This window comes from Schistocerca piceifrons, chromosome 1, assembly GCF_021461385.2.
Source record: "Schistocerca piceifrons isolate TAMUIC-IGC-003096 chromosome 1, iqSchPice1.1, whole genome shotgun sequence".
Lineage (NCBI taxonomy): Eukaryota > Metazoa > Arthropoda > Insecta > Orthoptera > Acrididae > Schistocerca > Schistocerca piceifrons.
In genome coordinates, this window is record NC_060138.1 from 89,922,694 (window position 1) to 89,947,352 (window position 24,659).

The 24,659-nt window shown below is 38.9% G+C and overlaps 1 protein-coding gene across 1 annotated transcript in view; it reads left to right on the forward strand.

Moving 5' to 3' along the window:
* The window catches only part of LOC124790149 (extracellular matrix organizing protein FRAS1-like), a 210,898-nt gene that overhangs the window by 83,256 nt on the left and 102,983 nt on the right, over positions 1 to 24,659 (forward strand). The window contains exon 7 of the mRNA XM_047257744.1: positions 21,290 to 21,535. Within this exon, the coding sequence (XP_047113700.1) occupies positions 21,290 to 21,535 (246 nt within the window). The remainder of the gene's footprint in view (positions 1 to 21,289; positions 21,536 to 24,659) is intronic.

Below are 24,659 nucleotides of genomic sequence, written 5' to 3' on the forward strand. Positions count from 1 at the left end.
AAATCAAATTTTTTGGCCAAATAGTTTTTGTGAAATCGAATGATAAGTGTGTCAAAGCAGTGGGAACACCACGTGTCTGCACAGGCGAGAAGTGCAGTGATGACAAAATCGCGCACAGCGCAGAATGTGGGGAGCATGTGTCTGCAACAGCAAAAAAGTTAATGAAGAGGCAAATCACTAGAAATTTCATTCAAACGAATAAAATTCGTGAAGTAAGGCACTCCAATATTGTTTTTAAATAAAGAAAATATTAAGCACCGCACAAGGTTTGAACTCATAACCTTTCACTTGGCAGCCCAACACCTTAACCGTTCCGCTACCTGAGCTCATCAAACAGTGTAACTCCATAAGGACTCTAACACCTCACGCAACTACTTATAAACACTGTTGGTGTGACTATGAATTACTCACGCTTCATCGAAGTACAATAGGAAATAAACAATTACCGCTGTTCTTTATTGCGAAAAAGCAGTTCGTGAGATTGTAACAAACACCTTTCCTTGCTATCGCCTGAATTAGGAGTCTTATTGCTTGTTTGGTTTAATTAATTAATAGAATATGAAGCAATTGCTATAAAGAATGCTTTTTTCCAAACTTTCTGTAAAAGAAAGTCTGCTACCAAGACATTGCTTTTGTTCTATTACTTTATTTATGACTGAACGTTTCTAAAACTGAAGACACTCGTCCGTGCTCTGCACTGCTGTCGAGATCTGGCAACGTCGCTCTGTTCATTGGATGACTGTGTTTTGTGACGTCAGATGCGCAGAACGAACCTAAACTCGGCCGCCAAGATATATGATGCGCACTTTAGCCACCCAAAGTCCCAAACCTCTTGTTTAGTTCAGGTTCATTTTTTATATATTCTTGATCAGGAAACAGGGTCAATACACCTATCAACATTCCTACAACACGAATCACATCAACACCTTCTCTCTCTCCCACTTCACCTGGTCCTCCTCAGCTAAGTGTGCCACTTTTTTGGATCTTCACTTCCACCTCTCTGATGGTTTCAACCAAAACGCTGTCCATATCAGGCCCACTAGCCATCAACAGTGCCTACATTTTGATAGCTGCAATGCCTTCCACACCAAAACTTACTTCTGTATAGTCTGGCCACTTGTAGACATTGCATCTGCAGTAATGGGCAATCTCTTACTCATTATACTGAAGGTCTAATCCCCTCCTCCCTCCCCCCCCCCCTCCTCCCTCCCCTACACACAGAATCTTATCCTTCAACCAGTCACACCAAACAGCTGCAAAAGAGCACATCCCTCATCACCCAGTATCATCCCAGGTACAGCTGAACCATTTTCTTCTCCAGGACTTCAACTATTTATTGTAGTGACTGGAAATGAGGAGCATCCTACACACAATCTGTCCCACTCCTCTCAAAGAACAAAGTAGTATTCCACTGCTCACACAGTCTACACAATATTGTAGCCAATCCTTAAACCACACCTACTCCAAACCTCTTACCATGCAGGTCATACAGAGGTGTGAGATTTGTCTGAAGCACCCACCCACCACACCACACATGGTGTCATGCACTTGTCCTATCCTGTCAGAGGCAGGGCCACATGTGTAAGCAGACATGTCATTTACCTGGTGTGCAGTAATTTCTGAGTTGACTACCTAGTGGCAGAACATTGATGACCTCAGCATGCTCAACCAGAATGGCTGCTTCACAACCCATAACATTTGAGTCCTTCTACTCAACATGAGCTTCTCTTAATTATTAAGGTGGGAGTTGTTCTTCCCACTCATCCTTAAATGATATAGTCCTCCTAGCCTGAATCTCGACTAGCCACTGTCCCACATGCACATCCACAATACTCCAGGATGTAATGTCAGTCACCATATACCGATGCCCTCTTCCTTGAAGCCTCCGAATCCACTCCTCTATGTCATTGTGCACTGCACACAGCATCCCCTGCCTGCAGCCAGAATGGTTTCACTGGTGTCATAATCCTATTCTGTGTATTTACTTTGTCTCCCTCCCAGCCGTATGCCACCCTTCCTCAAGCTGTCCCTCCCACTTTCCTCCTCCTTTCTTCCCCTGCCCACTACACCTGACACAACCCCTTTCCCCAGCTGGGCTACAGTGCTACCACAACATACTCAGCTGGGACAATGTAGCTATACATGTGCATGGTTTTGTTTTTGTATGTGTGTGTATATATGTAATGTATAGCTTTGAAAAAGGATTTGCCCAAAATCAAGTGAAGTTCCAGGTTTATGTACCTTTTGATGACTCAGTACATCTACTATTCAGCCAGTAATCTTCAAATTACATTCTGCCAGTTCCAAATTTATTATATGCGTTACACATCTGTATGGAATTGTTTTTGATCTTCTGGGATTTTCCAAGGAATCAGATTCGCATACAGAAACTTAATCATGAAATGAAAGCTTCTAGATTATTATATTGTCCTGGAGTATGACTGGATGAATGTGTTGCAGTCAGTGATGTTGTTGTTGTTGTTGTTGTTCTGGTGCTCTTCAATCCAGAGACTGGTTTGATGCAGCTCTCCATGATATTCTATCCTGTGTAAGCTTCTTCATCTCTGAGCAACTACTGCAACCTACATCCTTCTGAACCTGCTTAGTGTACTCATCTCTTGGTCTCTCTCTATGATTCTTACCCTCCACACTTCCCTACATCACTAAATTGATGATCCCTCGATGCCACAGAATGTCTCCTACTAACTGAACCCTTCTTCTAGTCAAGCTGTGCCACAAATTCTTATTCTCCCCAATTCTATTCAGTACCTCCTCATTAGTTACATGATCTACCCAACTAATCTTCAGTATTCTTCTACAGCACCACATTTCGAAAGTTTCAATTCTCTTCTTGTCAAAACTATTTATCGTCCATGTTTCACATCCAGACATGGCGACACTCCATACAAATACTTTTAGAAAAAGACTTCCTGACACTTAAATCTATACTCAATGTTAGCAAATTTCTCTTCTTCAGAAACACTTTACTTGCCATTGCCAGTCTACATTCTATATCCTCTCTACTTAGACAATAATCAGTTATTTTGCTCCCCAAATAAAAGAACTCATCTACTACTTTAAGTGTCTCATTTCCTAATCTAATTCCCTTAGCATCACCTGATTTAATTACACTACATTCCATTATCCTTGTTTTGCTTTTGTTGATGTTCATCTTATATCTACCTTGTTGTGACTGCGGCCGGAACAGTCATGGGGTTGATGTGATGGAAAGCGCGGCGGGACCCGTGGAGTGCCCGCAAACAACAACACAACAGGAGAGGACTGACACAACCAATGAAGGACCTAATTAATAAGATCAAAACAATGACAACAGGGTCTTCGACGTCCATGTCATCTGGCACAGATTCAAATTCTGCGGCGTGTTGTACCATACGCCTTTCAAGACACTGTCCATTCCGTTCAACTGCTCTTCCAGGTCCTTTGCTGTCTCTGACAGAATTACAGATTCATTCACAAATTTCAAAGTTTTTATTTCTTCTCCATGGATTTTAATTCCTACTCCAAATTTTTCTTTTGTTTCCTTTACTGCTTGCTCAATGTACACATTGAATAACATTGGGGTAGGCTACAACCCTGTCTCACTCCCTTCCCACCTGCTGCTTCCCTTTTATGCTCCTCAATTCTTATAACTGGTTCTTGTAAAAATTGCAAATGGCCTTTCACTCCCTGTATTTGACCCCTGCTACCTTCAAAATTTGAAAGAGGTATTCCAGTCAACCTTGACAAAAGCTTCCTCTAAGTCTGCAAATGCTAGAAACGTAGGATTGCCTTTCCTTAACCTATCTTCAAAGGTAAGTCATACGGTCAGTATTGTCTCACATGTTCCAACATGTCTATGGAATCAAACTGATCTTCCCGAAGGTCAGCTTATACCAGTTTTTCCATTCATCTGTAAAGAATTCGTGTAAGTATCTTTCAGCCGTAACTTATTAAACTGATAGTTCAGTAATTTTCACACCTGTCAACATCTGCTTACTTTGGGATTGGAATAATTATATTCTTCTTGAAGTCTGAGGGTATTTCGCCTGTCTCATACATCTTGCTCACCAGACAGTAGAGTTTTGTTGTAGCTGGCTTTCCCAAGGCTGTCAGTACTTCTAATGGAATGTTGTCTACACCCGGGGCCGTGTTTTGACTTAGGTCTTTCAGTGCTCTGTCAAATTCTTCACACAGTATCACATCTCTCATTTCATCTTCACTTATGTCCTCTTCCATTTCCATAACATTGCTCTCAAGTACATCGCCCTTGTATAGATTCTCTATACATTACTTCCAACTTTCTGCTATCCCTTCTTTGCTTAGAATTGGGTTTCCATCTGAGCTCTTAATATTCATACAAGTGGTTCTCTTTTCACCAAAGGTCTCTTTAATTTTCCTGTAGGCAGTATCTATCTTACCCCTAGTGATATATGCCTCTGCATCCTTACACTTGTCCTCTAGCCAACCCTGCTTAGCCATTTTGCACTTCCCATCGATCTCATTTTTGAGACGTTTGTATTCCTTTTTGCCTCCTTCATTTACTGCATTTTAATATTTTCTCCTTTCATCAATTAAATTCAATATCTCTTCCATTACCCAAGGATTTCTAATAGCCCTCGGCTTTTTACCTACTTGATCCTCTGCTGCCTTCACTATTTCATCTCTCAAAGCTACCCAATGTCCTTCTATCATATTTTTTTCCCTGATCCTGTCAATCATTCCCTAATGCTCTCTTTGAAACTCTCTACAACCTCTGGTTCTTTCAGTTTATCCAGGTCCCATATAAATAAATTCCCACCTCTTTGCAGTTTCTTCAGTTTTACTGTACAGTTCATAACCAATAAATTGTGGTCAGAGTCCTAATCTGCCCCTGGAAGTGTCTTACAATTTTAAACCTGGTTCCTAAATCTCTGTCTTACCATTATATAATCTATCTGAAACCTTCCAGTGTGTCCATGCCTCTTCCATGTATTCAACCTTCTTTCATGATTCTTAAACCAACTGTTAGCTATGATCAGGTTATGCTCTGTGCAAAATTCTACCAGGCGGCTTCCCCCTTCCATTCCTTACCCCCATTCCATATTCACCTACTGCTTTTCCTTCTCCTCCTTTTGCTACTATTGAATTCCGGTCCCCAGTGACTATTAAATTTTCATCTCCCTTCACTATCTGAATAATTTCTTTTATCTCATTATACATTTCACCAATCTCTTCATCATCTGCGGAGCTAGTTGGCATATAAACTTGTACTACTGTGGTAGGTGTGGACTTTGTGTCTATCTTGGCTACAATAATGCATTCACTATGCCGTTCATAGTAGCTGACCTGTGCTCCTATTTTTTTTTATTTTTTATTTTTTATTCATTATTAAACCTACTCTGGTATTACCTCCACTTGATTTTGTATTTATAACCCTGTATTCACCTGACCAGAAGTCTTGTTCCTCCTGCAACTGAACTTCACTAATTCCCAGTATATCTAACTTTCCCTTTTTAAATTTTCTAACCTACCTGCCCAATTAAGGGATCTGACATTCCACACCCCGATCTGTAGAACACCAGTTTCCTTTCACCTGATAACGACATCCTCCTGAGTAGTCCCCACCCAGAGATCCAAATGGGGGACTATTTTACCTCTGGAATATTTTACCCAAGAGGACACCATCATCATTTAACCATACAGTAAAGCTGCATGCCCTCGGGAAAAATTACAGCTGTAGTTTCCCCTTGCTTTCAGCCATTCACACTATCAGCATAGCAAGGCAGTTTTGGTTAATGCTACACGGTCAGGTCAGTCAATCATCCAGACTGTTGCCCCTGCAACTACTGAAAAGGCTGCTGCTCCTCTTCAGGAACCACACATTTGTCTGGCCTCTCAACAGATACCCCTTGGTTGTGGTTGCACATATGGTATAGCTATTGTATCACTGAGGCACAAAATCCTCCCCACCAACGGCAAGGTCTATGGTTCATGGGGAGTCAGTGATGATATATGTACAGTATTGATTATTATTGTAAGAGCCGTGTAGTGATTCAAGAATTTCAGTGTAAATTCTAGAACCACTTGGCCTTCTACCGTCTCAAAACATGATATTTTAGATGTGAGTGTGGGATGATAGAATCCTACCTACTGCACATCATATGTTTGTATGTGCAGGCTCAAAATTCAGTCGTGAGAAGAATGTAGATGTAAAGGTCAAACTGCACTGACAAGTACCTGCGGGCAATCCACGGAAGTTTTACTGAAAGTACTTGCGAGAGGACCATGGAATATTTATGTAACTCTGTGATAATAGTGTCCGTGGCTATTGTTAGTGAAAAAAGAACAGTGGAGAAAGAAATCTTAAAAAAAAGAAGCTCTTATTCCAGCCTTGCTAGAGGCAAGACATATTTTATGTATCCTATGACAGAGTCATGGTTATTAAGCCAACTCATTTGCAAATGTAATTAACTTTGTTTCTGACATGAGACGATATGAGTGACTTACAAGAAGTCAGATGTTTATGTGAGAAGTGAAAATTATGTTGTGTATGAAGTTTTAATATAGCATTAGTTGATGAAAAGTAACCTTCAAGTACCTACTTATTTCACAAGTAGAGGGAGAATTTTCAATATTCCTATACCTAGCATCACTCTTTGGAGAAGAAGTTTAAAGAGATTCCAGAAGCCAGTCAAGAAAATCGGCTGCAGATAATAAGTAAGTCATCTTGTACAAGAGGAGTGGAAGTTACTTCACAACTTAAATCGTCATCCAAAGTGTTAGAACCATTTTGAGATTGGAGATCAAAAGATTGTAGTGATGTAGACAATGATCACAATGAATTTGAGCATGAAATCAATATGCAGTTCCTGTCCCCACTATTCCTTAAATGCAGAACATCTGGAAATGTAGGTGCAGCAATTTAGCTGTGCATTTGAGTTACATAACAGATAAAACAATGGATGATATCAAACAATTTGTGGAAAAATTGACGCTGCAAAAAATAAAAAAAATAAAAAATAAAAATAAAAAAAAAAACACTATCTAAAACATTTTGTATATAATCTTCCAGTATAGAGTATGAACTTGCAGTAGTTAAATGTTGTATGAAATTGATATACTGTAAGTAATAATATTTGGCAAGATGAAAAATACTGTTTTGCTCATTTTTTGCATTCATCATTTAACCCAAAAATTTTTTAACATGAAAATATTTTGATCTCCTGATTTTCATCTTAACAAGGTGGTATATCTCCACTTGTTCTGATATTTCTCCTAACATAAATATTGTTATTTTTCTTCTTCTTTTTTCTTACCTAATCTGAAAACAGTATGTAAATGAAATGTCAAAAATCTTTTACAAATGGAAATTTTCTGATCCTTATTATTTAAAGCACATCATACAGTTGGCTGATGACAGTGGTATAAATAGTATGTATAAAAACATTGTTCTTAAGGAAATAATGAATGTGTAAGATTCATTAAAATTTGGATCCCACTAATAAGTATATTTCAGAATTGACACTCCATTTTAAAGCCTTGTTTTTCTTATATGTAAAGAAAATTTTGTCTTATTTCAAAATTTTGTATTTACAAATCATTATTTATTATCATATATCGTGTCTCTCCATCTTATTTGATAGGTCGGCAAACAAGACTTCACCAATTATGGTCCTTTAAGTTCTCTCCATTTTTGATGCTGCACGGTGTCAGATTTCACTATATCCTTGTAACTAAGTCTTGGTCTTCCTCTTGAGTTTCAAATCATACATTAGTCTTGGTAGCCATATCATCTCAGCTGCTATGAGGTTATTTTGTCTTAAAATTTGAGACTGTCTTTGGATTTCCTCATTTCAGAGTCTATCCATTTGTGTATTCCTGGCCATTCTACAAGCAAAACTCATCCTGGCTGCCCGAATTCTGCTGATGCCTGTACTTCTCAGGTTCCATGTTTCACAACCACATGTAAAAATTAGCATGTTATAGGTCTCATAGATGGCTCTTACATTTTAGTGGTACTGCATTGATTCATATTAAGTATTTAACTGTTTCATACAAGTTACTGCCTGCTTGAGTTCTGTGAGTGATTTTTTTGTCCATAGAACCAGTATCAGAGACAACACTGCCAACGTATTTGAAATGATGGGTCATCTGTAGCTGTTTTGCTTCCATTTCAATGTTTCCCATTGATTGTGCATATTTTTTGATGGCCATCATCTCATTTTTAACCTATCTGGAGATGAGACCTTATACTTTACGAGCTGCTGCCCAGGTGTTCATTTGATCTTGAAAATCTCCTTTAGAGCTGCTCCACAGACATTCATCATCAGTGAACAACATTAAGTACAATAACAAAAAGAAGAGGATGTAGAACTCCCTCATGCCTTCACACAGATGTCATATCAAATTTTCAGTGATTCCTGAGGGTGTCTTGATTTTAATGTTGGTATCTTCATGCAAATCCCTGATCTTGTGTATAGTGTTCCCACACTTCTTCCCTCTTCGCAGTATCAAATGCTTCCCTTATGTCTAGAAAAGTTAACCACTGTTCTTCATTGTGTTCATAGTATTTTTTGATTAGTAGGCAGTGGGCAAAAATTAAATCTGTTGTTGAGCTGACGAAATAAATCTCGGGTGAACAGCCTGGTTTGAGTGTGAATAGGACACAATATTTTGGCAATCGATCACATTGCCATCATCAGGTGCGCTGATGTACTGACCGATGATGGGACGGTGCATGTATATATAGGACAATCCCCCTCCTGAGCCTCCCTCAGGTGCTTCCTATGAATCGGTGTGGTCCGCGGCCCACGCTCGGTCCAGGTACATCGTCCGTTCTCCCGCCATCTGGGTGCTGCATCCTAGGTCTAAGCATTCAGGAGGGTCTGTCGGCACCCCTCTTGTTATTCTTCCCTCCTCCACCAAAGTCAGTAACTCTGGGTAATATTCTTTTTCTTCTTAATCCGGGAGATCGTGGATTCCCACGCCTTGCTAAGGATGTAACTGCTGTCATGATTTAGTTGCAGCTCCCTTACTCTGATCTCTATGGCTTCTTTGCTGACACAGTCCCAGTATTTGGAAGTCTGTGTCAGGACTTTGGTTTGGTCATAATCCATGCTGTGGAGTTCTGATAGGCGATGCTCAGCGATTGCGACTTACTGGGCTGTTGCAGTCTAATGTGCTGTTGATGTTCTCAAATCGGTCCTCAATGGTAGGAATGGTCTGCCCTATGTATACACTACCATATTGGCAAGGTATCTGCTAAGCCCCTGATCTACGTAGACCAAGGTTGTCCTTGACACTACCAAGAAGACTCTTGGTTTTGCTTGGAGGACGGAAGATGGTTTTCACTTGGTGTTTACGTAAAATGCGTCCAATTTTTCTGGATAAGGCCCCACGAAGCAGAATAATAGCGAAGGCCGCCTCCTCCTGAGGTTCATCCACAGTTTCCACCGGTGCTGCAGATGTTGGATGTAGTGTCTTCCAAATTTGCCCTTCCTAGTAACTGTTCCTCCGGAACACGATGTTCAGATGGTCCAATTCTTGTTGGAGACAGTCCCTGTTGGAGATGGTGTGACCTCTGTGCACAAAAGTTTTGAGCACGCCATTCGTTTGTGCCGGGAGGTGGCAGATATCCGCATGCAGGTACAAATCGGTGTGCGTCTTCTTCCTATACATGCTGTGGCCCAAAGTGCCGTCAGCCCGTCATCTAATCAAAACATCTAGGAAAGGGAGCATCCCATCCATTTTGATCTCCATGGTGAACTTAATATTCTCGTGTTGGGAGTTGAGATGTGTGAGAAAGTCTGCCAGTTTATCTCTTCCATGTGGCCAGATAATGAAGGTGTCATTCACATATCTAAAGAAACAGGTGTGTTTTAGATGTGCTGATTCAAGAGCTTCCTCCTCGAAATGCTCCATGTACATATTTGTGACAACAGGTGAGAGTAGACTCCCCATGGCTACTCCTTCTGTCTGCTCGTAGTATTCACTGTCAAATAAGAATTAAGTTGATGTCAGCACATGTCTGAAAGGGTTGGTGGTCTCTTCATCAAATTTCTGGCTGATGAGTTCCAAGGATTCTTGTAATGTAACTTTAGTGAATAGAGATACCACGTCGAAGCTCACCAGTATGTCAGATTCCTTAAGCGCAAGGTTGTTGATGCATCCTAGGAAATCCACAGAGTTACGGATATGGTTTGTACATCTCCCAACATATGGCTGAGCAGTTATTTGAGGTGCTTGGCAAGAAAGTACATTGGGGCACCAATACTGCTGACAATGTGACGTAAAGGAATCGATTCGTTGTGTACCTTCGGCTGGACTGCTGGACCTTACGCTTAAGGGATCTGACATACTGGTGAGCTTCAATGTGGTATCTCTATTCACAAAAGTTCCATTAAAAGAATACTTGGAACTCATCAGCCAGAAATTTGATGAAGAGACCACCAACCCTTTCAGACATGTACTGACATCAACTTAATTCTTATATGACAGTGAATACTATGAGCAGACAGAAGGAGTACCCATGGGGAGTCCACTTTCACCTGTTGTCACAAATATGTACATGGAATATTTCTAGGAGGAAGCCCTTGAATCAGCACATCTATAACCCACCTGTTTATTTAGATATGTGAATGACACCTTCATTATCTGGCCACATGGAAGATAAACTGGCAGACTTCCCCACACATTTCAACTCCCGACACGAGAATATTAAGTTCACCATGGAGATCAAAACGAATGGGATGCCCCCTTTCCTAGATGTTTTGATTAGAAGATGAGCTGACGGCACTTTGCACCACAGCATGTATAGGAAGAAGACGCACACCGATTTGTACCTACGTGCAGATAGCTGCCACCACCCGGCACACAGAGCTCACACCATCTCTGACAGGGACAGTCTCCAACAAGAATTGGACCATCTGAACATCGTGTTCTGGAGGAACGGTTACAAGGAAGGGCAAATTTGGAAGACACTACATCCCACACCTGCAGCACCAGCAGAAACTGAGGATGAACCTCAGGAGGAGGTGGCATTCATTATTATTCCATTTTGTAGGGGCCTTATCCGGAAAAATTGGACGCATTTTACGTAAACACCAAGTGAAAACCATCTTCCGTCCTCCAAGCAAAACCAAGAGCCTTCTTGGTAGTGTCAAGGACAACCTTGGTCTACATAAATCAGGGGTTTATCAGATACCTTACCAATGCAGTAGTATATACATTGGGCAGACCATTCGTACCATTGAGGACCGATGCCGAGAACATCAACGGCACACTAGACTCCAACAGCCCAGTAAGTCAGCAATCGCTGAGCATTGCCTGTCGAAACTCCACAGCATGGATAATGACCCAACCAAAGTCCTGACACGGACTTCCAAATACTGGGACTGTGTCATCAAAGAAACCATAGAGATCAGAGTAAGGGAGCTGCAACTAAATCGTGACAGCAGTTACATCCTTAGCAAGGCGTGGGAACCTGCGATCACCCTGATTAAGATCAAAAAGGATATTTCCCAGAGTGTACCGACTTTGGGGGAGGAGGGAAGAATAACAAGAGCGGTGCTGGCAGACCCTCCTGAATGAGAAGACCTAGGACACAGCACCCAGATGGCGGGAGAACGGAGGCCGTACCTGGACCGCGTGTGGGGTGCGGACCCCATCAACTCATAAGAAGTGCCAGAGGGAGGAGTGGGAGGGGGATTGTCCTATATATACATGGCACTGACCCACCGCTGGTCAGAACATCAGCACACCTGATGATGGCAATGTGGTCAATTGCTGAAATATTGTGTCCTATGCACACTCAAACCAGGCTGTTCACCCGAGATTTATTTCGTTATAAAATAAGCCTGGAGAAATTGAAGAATCATATTGTTGAGCTTCCATTCCTGATTTGATATGATTTTTATTTGGTCCTGTTGATAACATACTGTACAAGCAGTGTACTAGTAATGCATAACAGGCCCAGGTAAATAATAAATTATTACATGAGCATTTAATACATCACATGCAGTCGAACTTCATATAGTGAGCATAATTCATTCCAAAATCTTACTCATAGTGCAAAACACTCATTAAGCAAAACAATTTATCCCATATAAATTGATGTAAAATACAATACTGAGCTCCGTGCAGAAAAAGTACTAAAATTTTATCTTATTCATGCCATCTATTCGAAGAAAATTACACATACAGTATTATGTACTTTATTATTCATGATACTAATTCTGTTTTACTAGGAAGCTATCTATAGTCATTTTTTTTCTACCAATGCTTCAACACTTGGCAAAAATGTGACACAGCATTATTGTCAAATAAATTTATAATCTGTATAACCAGTGCTTTGTTGGGGTGATGATTTTCAGAGTATGATGTAACTGATTCCCATGCTATCAGCATTTCTCTTATTGTGCCAGAAGATTGCTGCTTTGCTGTTACCACCTCCTCCTCTCCACACCTTCGTGCTATGAAACACACTGCTCTTTGGTGGTCATTTCTTGGCTGTGATCTTCCACAAGCTCATGAAGATAATTGTTATCCACTTCTAGTCCCATGCTCTTGTCCAAAGACACAGTCTCATTAACAGGTACTGACTCAAATGCCTCAGAGCCACATTCGACAACACACTCTGGCCAAAGCTCCTTCCAAGCAGAAGTGAGAGTTCTCTTGGTAACCCCTTCCCGTACGTTTTTCATCATCGTGATGTAGTCGACAATGTTGAAGTGATATCTCAAAAGCTATCTGAGAGTGATATTGGTAGCTTCAGTCAACTCAAAGCAATGCTCAAAGAGTGCTGTAGTGTAGAGCTGAGCTTCTTAAAGTTAGAAATAATCTGCTGGTCCGTAGGCTGGGATAACGGAGTAGTGTTGGGGGGCAGAAATTGGATCTTGAAGAATTGAAATTCTTCAAGAAGGTGGTCTTGTATGCCTGGAGAATGCACTGGAGCATTGTCCATAACAAGCAAGACATGGAGTGGCAGATTCATCTCAAACAAATATTTTTTCACTGAAGGACCAAACACTTCATTGATACAATCCCAAAAAAGATCATGTGTCACCCAAGCCTTGTTATTGGACCTCCACATCACATTTAACCTGCTCTTCTGGATTTTACACTTCTTGAAGGCTTGTGAAGTTTCTAATAGTAAACAAGCAGTGGTTTAATTTTCAAATTGCCACTTGTATAGGCACAGAATAGCGGTGTGAGACTGTCTTTCATTGGCTCGTGACTGTGCAATGCATTCTCCTATGCTGTTATAAAGGTAAGCTTCAGAATCTTCTTCCAGAATACATCCATCTCATCACAATTAAAAACCTGTTGTTGCAGATAACACTCAGAATCTACAAGAATTTTGAAGCTGCTTATAAAGTTCTCTGCTGCCTTTGTGTTGGAGCTGTCTGCTTTGCCATGCTTCACAATGCTGTGGGTGCTGGTCCTTCTCTTAAACTTCTTGAACTACCAATAGCTTCCTTTAAACACTTCTTCAGCCAATGATGATCCTAGTGTCTTCTTAACAAGGTTAGCAAAAATCATTCTCACCTTCTCACAAATGATGTTCTCATTAATAGTGTCACCTTGCAATTGATTTTCATTTATCCACATAAGAAGCAACCTTTCAACATCATCCAGGATACTCTTATAGTGCAAATAGTTGATATGGACCAATTATATGTGTGTGCTAAATCAGCAATGCCCACGCCATGTTTGCGTCTTTCAGTGGTTTTACATTTCATTTCTAAAGTCACTTTCTTTCTCTTATGGTCTTCTTCTCGCAGCTTTATCTTGGGAACATTACAGGAGGTGCTCCTTAAGCAAGGTTCCACTGTACATATAATTTTTCTTAATTTCTAAGAACAGTTGGTTGCATATAATATTACAGCCTGCAGTTTTCTAGAAGAATGATGAAAGAACACATTTTTATTGCAATGACATAAATAATAAATAAATTTACATTTTATCATCACAGTTCATTCAAGAGATTTTCTTCAATGCGGGATCTGATCTTATACTGTATAATTCTTTCATAAAGTCTGCCCACTTGAGACATTAAAGTGATAACTCTATAATTGTAGCCACCTACTGCTTGTAAAATGGGCATCATAATCCCAATTTTCAAAAAGGGTGATCAAAAGAAATGTGTAATTATAGGTGTCTCAAGCAGGAAAACTTTATGAAAGAATTATAGAGTGAAAGGTCAGATCCCTCACTGAAGAAAATCTCTTGAATGAATTGTGATTATAAAATATAAATTTATTTATTTATTTATGTCACTACAATAAAAATTTGTACTTTCTTTCCAGCAACTCCTAAGGCCCTGACCGCTTCTCCAATTATTTCATTAACACCAGTGTATTTCCTTCCATATTCTACAATCTACATCATTCCTACTTATGTCTTCCTTGTAGTCTAAGTCACAACAACATGAAAAGGATAGATTGCTACCACCACATACAGGAGGCAATGAGTCCACATAGAGAAGGCACAATGAAGAAGACTGTAAATATTTAAACTTTCAGACAAAAAAACCTTCTTCAAAAATAGAAACCACACACTCATTCACACAAGCACAACTCACACACACTTGGCCACTGTCTCATGGCACTGGGGCCCAACTACAGATTGTAAATGTTGTAAATGTGTCTGACGTGGGTAGCAGTCTGCTGAGGTGAGTGGTGGGGATAAAGACAAGTCATGGGTCAAGGAAGGGCAGGGACAGCAGGGTAGGGGTGGGAAAGGATGATGTATTGCCTGTGGGAACATGCAGGGACACGGTGTGGACAGGATAAGGTTGCTAGATGCAAAGTCAAGTAATTGTGCCGTTGGGTGAAAGGTAGTGTTATAGGAATGAAGTATATGTTTTAGGAAGAGTTTTCACTTGCACAACTCAAATAAGCTGGTATTGGTAGAAAGAATCTAGATGGTGAAAGTTGTGGAGCAGTCATTGAAGTGAAGTGCTTGTGTTGGATGGCATGTTCAGCAACTGGGTGGTCCAGCTGTCTTTAGCCATAGTTTGTTAGCGGCCATTCATGCAGACAGATAGAGTGTTCATTGTCATGCCCACATAGCAAGCAGCAAAGCAATTGCAGCTCAGTTTTGTAGATCATGTGGCTGCTTTCACAGGTGCCCCTGTCTTTGATGGGATAGTAGATGCCTGTGAAAGGGCTGGATTAGATGATAGTGGAATGATGTATGGGACAGGTCTTGCATCCAGGTCTATTGCATTGATAAGAGCCATGAGGCAAGGGGCTGGGAGCAGGAGTCGAGTAGGAATGGAAAAGAATATTGCACAGGTTTGATGAACAGTGGAAATACCACTGTGGGGAGTGGGGAGGAAAATTGAGAGATATTCCTCATTTAAGGGGTCAATGAGAAGTACTTGAAACCGGTATTGGAGAGTACTGAGTCACGTGAGGAGTTCTCCTTTGTGGCCAGACAATGGGTGTGTGGAGGATTGTATCTGACTGAAGAGACAAAATCATTTGATTCCATAAACCATGACTTGCATATCTACAATTAGACAAATATGGGACAAAGGACAATGCTCTAAATTGGTTAACATCATACTTACACAACAGAAAACAAAGGGTTCTATCACCTCAGGTGCAGTGAATTATTATTCTCACCCATGAATATAAATTCCCCATCAGTTCTGTTTGCAGATGATACTTCTCTTTTAATTGAAGATGACAATGCAGGAAAAATTCCAAGCTCCATCATAAGCATACTGGATCCCTGAGAAAACTGGTTCCAGTTAAATGGGTTGAAACTGAACATTGCAAAAACGCAAATGGTACATCTCAAAACCAAACATTCAAAATGTGCAGAATTTAAAATACAACATAACAATCAACCTTTGAAAGAAGTTGGAATGGTCAAGTTCCTGGGGCTAAATGTGGACAAGAACTTAAGCTGGAATACACACATTGACTTCCTATCAAATAAACTGTACAGTTTTGCATTTGCAATGCAAATACTAGCAAATTTCACTGATTTGAGTACACAAAAGAGTGCTTATCATAGTTATTTTGAATCTGTCATTAGATATGGGATACGTTTCTGGGGAAGTTCAAGTAGTGTATCTTCAATACTGAAACTGCTAAAGAAAATTGTCTGATACATATGTATTGCACAGCAGTCAGACTCTTGTTGCCCATTATTTTGGAAACTGCAAATCCTAACTGTTCCCTCCACGTACATTTGTGAAATTATTATCTTCCTACGCAGCAGAAAAAATTATTTGAGGATAATCATTTTAATCATACATATTACACAAGATATAAAAATAATTTTATGATACCCACACATCAGTTGATATTATAAGCACGGACTCGACAGTAATAGGGGGATGACAATATACAAGAAGTTAATGGGCAAAAACGTATTTAATATGAAACCAGCAATTTTAAAAATGTGGCTACAGCAAATTCTATGGGAGAAATGTTATTATTCAATAGAAGAATTCATAGAGGACAAAGTGATAATTTGAGCAATGGGTAATTAAGGTTAAATTTTTTTGTATGTAGAACAAAATTGTATTATTATTACAATGCTGTTTATTAACATCAGCTGTTCTTTGTTTATGGTGAAATTTTACCACAATTTGACGGATCTCCTGTAGCTGAATCAAATGATTCAGATTATGTATGTTATGAGACAAATAAACCACAATCCACAATTCACAAAGCATTGGAGATCCATCTCTGGACAAGATTGACAGGGCCATGTGTGTGTAAGTTGTGCTTGTGTGAATGTGTTTATATTTTCTATTTTAAAAGAAGGACTTTTTTGTCTGAACACTCAAATATTTAGCAGTCTTTTTCATTGAACCAGTATGTGACCCAGTGTCTCCTCTCTATGGTGAGTAGCAATCTATCCTTTTTGTGTTGTTGTTATTCCATCCTGGACCTTCCATTGTCTGAGTCAAATGGATGTGTATGCTTTATATAATTTACTTTTAACAGCTCATCAAAGTAAGTCCTCAAAATTTCTTTAATCTTATCATCATCTGTGGTGAGATTTCCATTAACATCTGTTAGGTACTTGGAATGTCCCTTATCTCTTTTCTTGTTCTTCATTATCCCATGTAGCTTTCTCTTAATGACATTAACAGTCTCTCTCATTTCATCACTCCACTTGTTCAGCCACTCTTTCTTCTTTCTTAGCAAGTCTATATGTTTCGTTATTATGGTTTGTACAGGCTCTGAAGTATTTTCAAAACATGTTGTTCCTGTTAAGGACAGCAGTTCTTGGTCTGTCATTCCACCATCCAGTATTAAAGCCATTTGAGCAATAAACAGCCCATAGTTCAACAAAATAACTTCATTGCCAAATGTGTATAAGTATTGTCTACATTTACTGTTATATTATTATTAAATATGTAATTATCCTGTCTCATAACGTGTTGTAAAAATTGTCCTCTGTGAGTCTCCAAATGGGGTAGCACAGACATTGTTATGGTCTGTCACTGCTAGGCCATCATTGATATTAGTGACTGACAAACAACGGTGATTCAGTATCAAACATTCATAGTCAGTTTTGGGAATGCTAACAGGTCTTCATATGGATAGTTGCTGCTTTGTCTAGGCTCAACCAATCCTTTCTTTTCCCTATGCTAGCATTCTTTATGCTAACATTTCTCATGACTAGAAATGATACAGGATGGGAATGACTGGTGCTGTTCATGAGCCAACTGATGATGACCAAGGAGAGATGAACCTATTGATTTTTGTGAATTTGCCTTAGAGTATGTGGTACCCACACACCCAATTTCTGAACCTACCCCATTGCATGCAAATGTCGCACAACAATGGTTCATCACATTTGCCAGTTCTCAAGTACACTGACATGGATCATTGTGCATCAATGCATGTAAAAAATCTTCATCAAATGCCTAAGGTCTTCCTGAACATTGAGAGTCATTAATGTCAAAACTAGCCTCCTTAAAATGAGAAAACCATTTTCTTGCTGTGCTCTGTCCAGTGGCATTATCCCCATACATGGTACAGATGTTTCTAGCTGCCTCCACTACTGTCACCCCTCTGTTGAACTCAAACAGAACATGTCATAAATGTTTCAGTTTCTCTACCTGGCACTCCATTTTCTAATGTCCACAGTTCCACTCACTATCTCCAAAAGGCAAAATGACAGTATATCAAAATTGAGCTATAATAAAAGAATGACAGTTGATAAATGAACTCATAGCAACCAGAATACCAATATGCAAAACAAAAACACTATGAACTTATGCACCAACCCAATATTAACCAAAATTTACTCCTTGAGTAAATAATACTAGGAGTGCCTAATAAGGTACACTTCAGTTTGAGTTTTGTACACCTGAAAAATTTTGTAATCTCCTGCCTGATGTCTACTAACAGTCTCTTAAAGATATTTGCACCAGAATGCAAAACTCCCTTATGAGCCCTAGACAGGTGTGCACAATCTGCATGAAACTTATTTTATTTCTAATAATGCAATTGGGAATTTCAGAGTTCATAGTAAATATGCACTTATTGTTAACAACAATACCATTAGGGGGTAAATATAATGGCATATTACTGTAAGAATCCCACTGACCCTGAAGGGACTTCTGCAAAATGTTTACTTGTAAAATTTATGTAATACAAGGGTCATTTGGAAAGTAAAGAACATTTTTTTCTACAGAAATTTTTATTGATATAATTAAATGAATATGTGTTTTACATACAATTTGATACCCAAGCTACGTTTCTACCTCATCACTGTTCAGACTTAGGCATATGTCACACCATTTCACCAGCTTTTCTATGCCTTCTGTAGACACAGTTGCCACCAAGTTGTTGAGCCACTGATTGACAGATTCTCTAAGTTTATCATCTATTCCATAGGTTCGTCCATTCAAAAAATATTTCAATTTAGGGAATGAGTGATAATCACTTGGGGCTAAGACCAGACTTTATGGCAGATGTTGAAGCATTTCCCACTGAAGCTTGTCCTGTGTCACTTCTACTGCATGTGGATGCACATTATCATGAAGGAGGATGACTCCTCTGGTTAGCATTCCATATTACTTGTTTTTAATGGTGCAGGGAAGTCACTGAGCATTTGACAGTAGGCCTCTGCAGTCCAATAGTTGTGAAATACCTGTCTTCTTGGTTTTTTGTTTCAATTGTTGCTTTGAATCCATCAGTCACCACTTCATTGTGAACATTCCTCCGTCCACCATTAAACATGATACACCACTTCCAAACTGCTAATTTGTTCATCACATTACTGTAAACTTCAATTATCTGTCAATAAATTTCAATAGGTTGGACTTTTTTTGTGTCTAAGAAGTGGGTAACACTGTATTTAAAAAGCGAATAACACTATGCACATCACACCTGGTGGGATCACCAATTTTGTCACATATTTTAGAGCCACACATCTAAGCAGTGATCACCCATATTGGATTGTAGCTGCTGCCAAACTGAAGCAGATGAGTGCCAAGATCAGTGGTCGGTCAGCAGTGTAATGGGGGGAGGGGGGGGGGGGGGGTTATGCGGTCACATGTCAAAATGACCCTCATACAATTAACAAATACTTCTGTAGAATTAATATTTATTTACCTTAGTTGCAATCCCCAAGAAGATAGTGTTATATCACAATAACTGATGTTCTTTTGTACACAATACACCTGTAGATCTAAATACCTTCGAATTTTTAATTTTCCTGTAGTGTTATGAGAATCTCATCTTTTTTATTAAAAGTGCAAATCTGTTTCAATTTTTATCTCTTATGCTATCAAAACTACCATTTTTTCTTCACTAATTGCTGAAATGTGTCTATAACTATAGGTAGATTTGTCTAGTTCATATGTGACTTCCATTCATCTACATGTACTTTAATTTATTTATCAGAGAATTAGTATTTTACCCAGGATATGTTCCATCTGGAATTGTGCTTCGCACCAGAAAATTAATTTTTGAAGAAAGTTTTTTATTTCATTTACTGCAATGTTATATATTCATTATCATCAGCGTTACTTTGCTGAAATCAGGGTAATATGATGAATTCAGCAATAACTAAAGACTTGTTACCTTTCTCAGTGCAGTTAAGAATGAAAAATTTGTACACAAACTAGGCATCATACTGTACAGAAACATTATTGCTGTCTTGTGAACTAATTTATTTTGTTATGTATTTCAGCCTCTGGTCTCACAAAGGTACCAGTTTGGATTTATTGGAAATTGCTTTGATGAATTACTACAGGGTGTGATGCTTAAATCCAGATGAATGAAACTTTCATTTAAAAGCAAATATATTAAAATGAGATACAAATCAAAATGAAAATCCTTTTACATATAAGTAGTGGTATCTTTCAAGAGTAACGTTACTCAGTGTAATCCTCTTCAATCACAATAACTGCCTCCAATCTTGTTCTGAAAGGATCACTTGCGCTCTTTTAAACAGAGCTGTCCATATTCACGAATGCATCTTTGATGGCGGTGCATAGAGATATGACATTAGCGTGCCTCGTCTTAATGGTAACACTTTCAAGTACACACCAAACATAGTAGTCAAGGGAGTTCTAACCTGGGCTATTCAGGGACCAGAAATGTTTTGATCAAAACATGTCAATATTATCCGAGAGTCAGTTTTGGACACAGTGGCTTGTATGAGCTGGTGCACCATCCTGTTGAAAGACATTTTGTCTCCCCAAGGCTGTAGTTACCATCCACAGTTTCACAACATTTGTCAATACTTGCAGATAAACTTTTGTGACAGCTTGTCCCTTTTCAAAGAAATATAATGGCCTGATATCCCCCTCACTGAACACAATGCCTAGGATGCGAACCCCAGACTTCTCTTAAGCATTATACTTGTCCACAATATTGTAATTATTGATCTTGGGTACCCGAAGAATCAAGCTATTTTAGTGGGTGAATGCCCAGTGTGAAGACTTTTGACAATCATGGCTCTTTCGTTGTACTCCACACTTGTCCATAATATCTTGGTCATTTTGAGATTCTGAATGTTTACTAGATGCATATGTCCTTCAAGAACACCCATCATAACTCCAGTGGAACTGCAATATGGCAGGAAATTTGGATTGAAATTCCTCCAGAGTTAAGTGCTGCACCCAGTATGCAACATATTCAAATCATGTGATTATGATATGTTTACGTGACCTGACGCTGAAATATACAATAAAAATTATTGATTAATTTGTGGTTTGTGAGTCAAATTATGTTCTCTTAATTTGTATTGGATAATGGTTTATATTCAGGAAGACTATACCTTTTGCCATTACATTTTTAAAACTAGCTGTTTTTTTATATTAAAGGTACTCCGGACAGGAGGTATGAATATGGAATCAGTTGTCAGCATTCTATCTGAAGAAGGGACAGCGCAGTCTCTTGTAGACTATGAATCTTACTCACAGAGGCTACTGTTTGCACCATATGTCACAAGCTTGCCAGTGCACGTCAGACTGAAGCAGCTTTATAAAACAACCTCTCGCAGTTTTTCATTAACACTGAAAGCTGAACATCCCACAGTTCTGGGTGAAATTTCAACAGTTACAGTTCTGGTAAGTATACATAACATTCTGTCTCTTCAGAAAGAGAGAAATGAGGGGGGGGGGGGGGGGGGGAAGAGGGGGAGTGAGAGAAATACTCAGTACTTAACCAGGCATATTTATAACAATTACTGTTAAAATAACTTGCATAACAGATTTCATGAATGATGAATTTTTTACTGTGTCATTGGACTGCACTTAATCTGTAACTCATGTTTGTTATATTTTCTCCTAGCTAGTCACATAAGGTAACCAAAATCAACATATATATAAGGCAAATGTGCGTACATAAAGACACACTTTTTCCATGACCAAGCACTGGCACCTAATTGTGGTTGTGGTGGTAGATAGCCTTTGGTCTCCTGCTTTTAGTAAGGGAGTTTGGTCATGGTGAGTGGAAGTGGGTGATTGTGGATGGCAAAAAACATTTTCTCACATATTGTGTTTCTTAACGGTGTCTAAAATGTTTTGAGTGGCATTTCATGTATCAGTGAGGGATGGAGATATAATCAGAATTTTCTAGAAAGTATCTTTTGAACCAGATTTTCCCAGAAACTTCCAAAACCTTTGAAGATATATGCGACTTAACACTATAATAATGTTATCATCAGTAATTACAGTAATTATAAGCCTAAATCCTCATAAAAAATGAACAGTAGCTTTTCGTAGGAAAATTATTGTAGTTAAATTTTGTACTGGGGTACGTTTTCGCCAGAAGCTGTAGTTTTCAGGTTATTCAAGAAAAACCTACAAAAGAGATCTTCAAATACAAGCCTACCTCCACACTAAGCCCCCCACCAGACAGGATTTTTAGTATGTTGTTCATGGCACTCCTCCTACCACTGTACAAAAATTTGTTACTGCGCAAATTATTTCCCACATTGGACCTTTTTCGGTCTTTATTAACTGGCTTTATTATATCACCAGTTTAGTTGAGCACTAAAATTGTAAAATTGGTGATTGTATGAATTTTGCCTAACAGTTCTGTGAGTTTTAACAGCATAAAATAAACGATTATATATTTGTATTTGTCAGACCTGCTGACTGCAAAACCACTGGCTGTAATGGTTAACTCTGAATTGAACTGTCAATGTAATTAGTTTTAGCATTACATTTACAAAAGTGATTTTTTCTTTCCTCACCCTCACAGGCCCACTTACACTAATAACATCACTGAAACAGCTGACTATGTTGCCGTTATAATACTCCAAACAATAGAGACAAAAAAAGGTTGAATATGGAGAATAATTCATGTAGTTGCAAATTTGTGTACAGTGGTAGGAGGGAATTTCATGGATAATGTACTAGAAATTCTCACTGGTGAGGGCTGAGTGTGAGGGTAGAGGTGTGTTTGAAGGTCACTTTTGTACGTTTTTTTTTAATAACTATGAAAACACAGCTTCCTGTGGAAACATAATCCATTATAAAATTTAACTACATTAAATTTCCTACAAACAGATCCTGTTAAATTTTTCTGTAGGACTAATAGTTTGTGCATAGTGAGCAAAAGAATATGAACGCCTTGCATGTGGTCTTTGAAGACCAAATATAACTTTCCAGGTTGCATAAAACATCAGCAGGGGCAGTTGTATCACCCTGTATAATGATTTATTTTGTGAAATAGTTGTTGTATATAAAATGTCAAAGCATATGACAGTGCTTATGCAACTGTATGCGAATTTGCAAAGAAGAAGTGCAGGATGTAGAAACAAAACAGAGGAAGAAAAAGAAAGATGACTTATGAAATTTCAAGGAGTTCAACAAATAAGAGAAAGGCAAAGTGAACAACAAAAAGCAAATATTAACAAAGAGATGTGAATTAGAGTAAGTTCAATTAGAAAATATGAATCAGGTAATCAATATCAAATGAATAAAAAAATAGAGAAAGAATGGCCACTCCACCTGAATATCTAGGAGTTTCACATATAGAAACCACAATTTAGAACTTGAGGAATTCCATTATGATTCCACAAAAAATACAATGAACATCCAAATGTGCATCATTAGGAAAATGATCAAAACATGCACGTTCTGCTACACAAAAAAATTTAAAGCTGTAGCTCTGAGTCGCAAGTGCCTGGCAGTGTGGCCTCAATTGCCTCAGACTGCAGGCATGTGTGTGTGAGCTGCATTTGTGTGATTGTGTATGCGTGTGTCTGTCATGTAATTTTGACGAAGGCCTTTCTGGGTGAAAGGTGTATTTGTGACAGTCTTTTTATTGTGCCTATTTGCAAATCAGCATCACTGCTATATGGTGAGTAGCAACTTTCCTTTTCATAATAGTGTGGAAATAAACTGCAAAATGTTTTAATTCTTTGAATGTTCCAGGAATGCCATTACATTGCCTCAAATAAAAGGTTTGTTCCCCAGTCATTTTATTGCAGAAACTGAATTCACTGAAACTGTGTAATGGTAAAAGACTCTGCGTCAAACAGTTGCAAAATGACATCATCGAAGCCAGTATAATGACTAACAAAGAGAAAGGGTAGATGCTATTTATATTGTGAGTATCTTTAGTATCATCTGGAATGGCCTTCAGTTTAAGCCGATTACGGTTTTCAGTAAAGTTGGCTTACAGCATGACCTTCAACAAAGCATTGGACCAAATATTCCAATATTCTGGTGTAAACTTAATCATGCTTCTCACATGCCCAGTTGTACATCCTGTACTTATGAATTTGATTGAACTTATTGCATGTCACTATGGAAGCCAGAGAAATGTGTTGCACTCCAGCAATTTTTTTCAGATGATATGTGCCAGATGAATATCATCCTGTTTACTGAATCCATTCTAGTTTGTTGAGCTTACTGTTGCATTCTCACGTTTATTAAGTTGGAATATCATAAAGACCATCTGCCAGAAGCCCACACATGTTGAACATTGACTTTCAGTTGACTTTGATGGTTTGTATTAATACTGAATTACGGTAATATACTCCTTGTCAGTCACCAGACAAATGGCACCTAACCAGTTTGAACACTGTTTATTGCAATGCAGCGGGACTCTTCTGCCCAAAGAGACAACAATACATGGGAACAAAAGATGATATAAACATCAATTTTTTGAAGCAGAGAAGCCTTCTTTGACAAAGAAGAGGGTAGCTGTCATTCAGGTGTACAATCAATCACGGGCTTT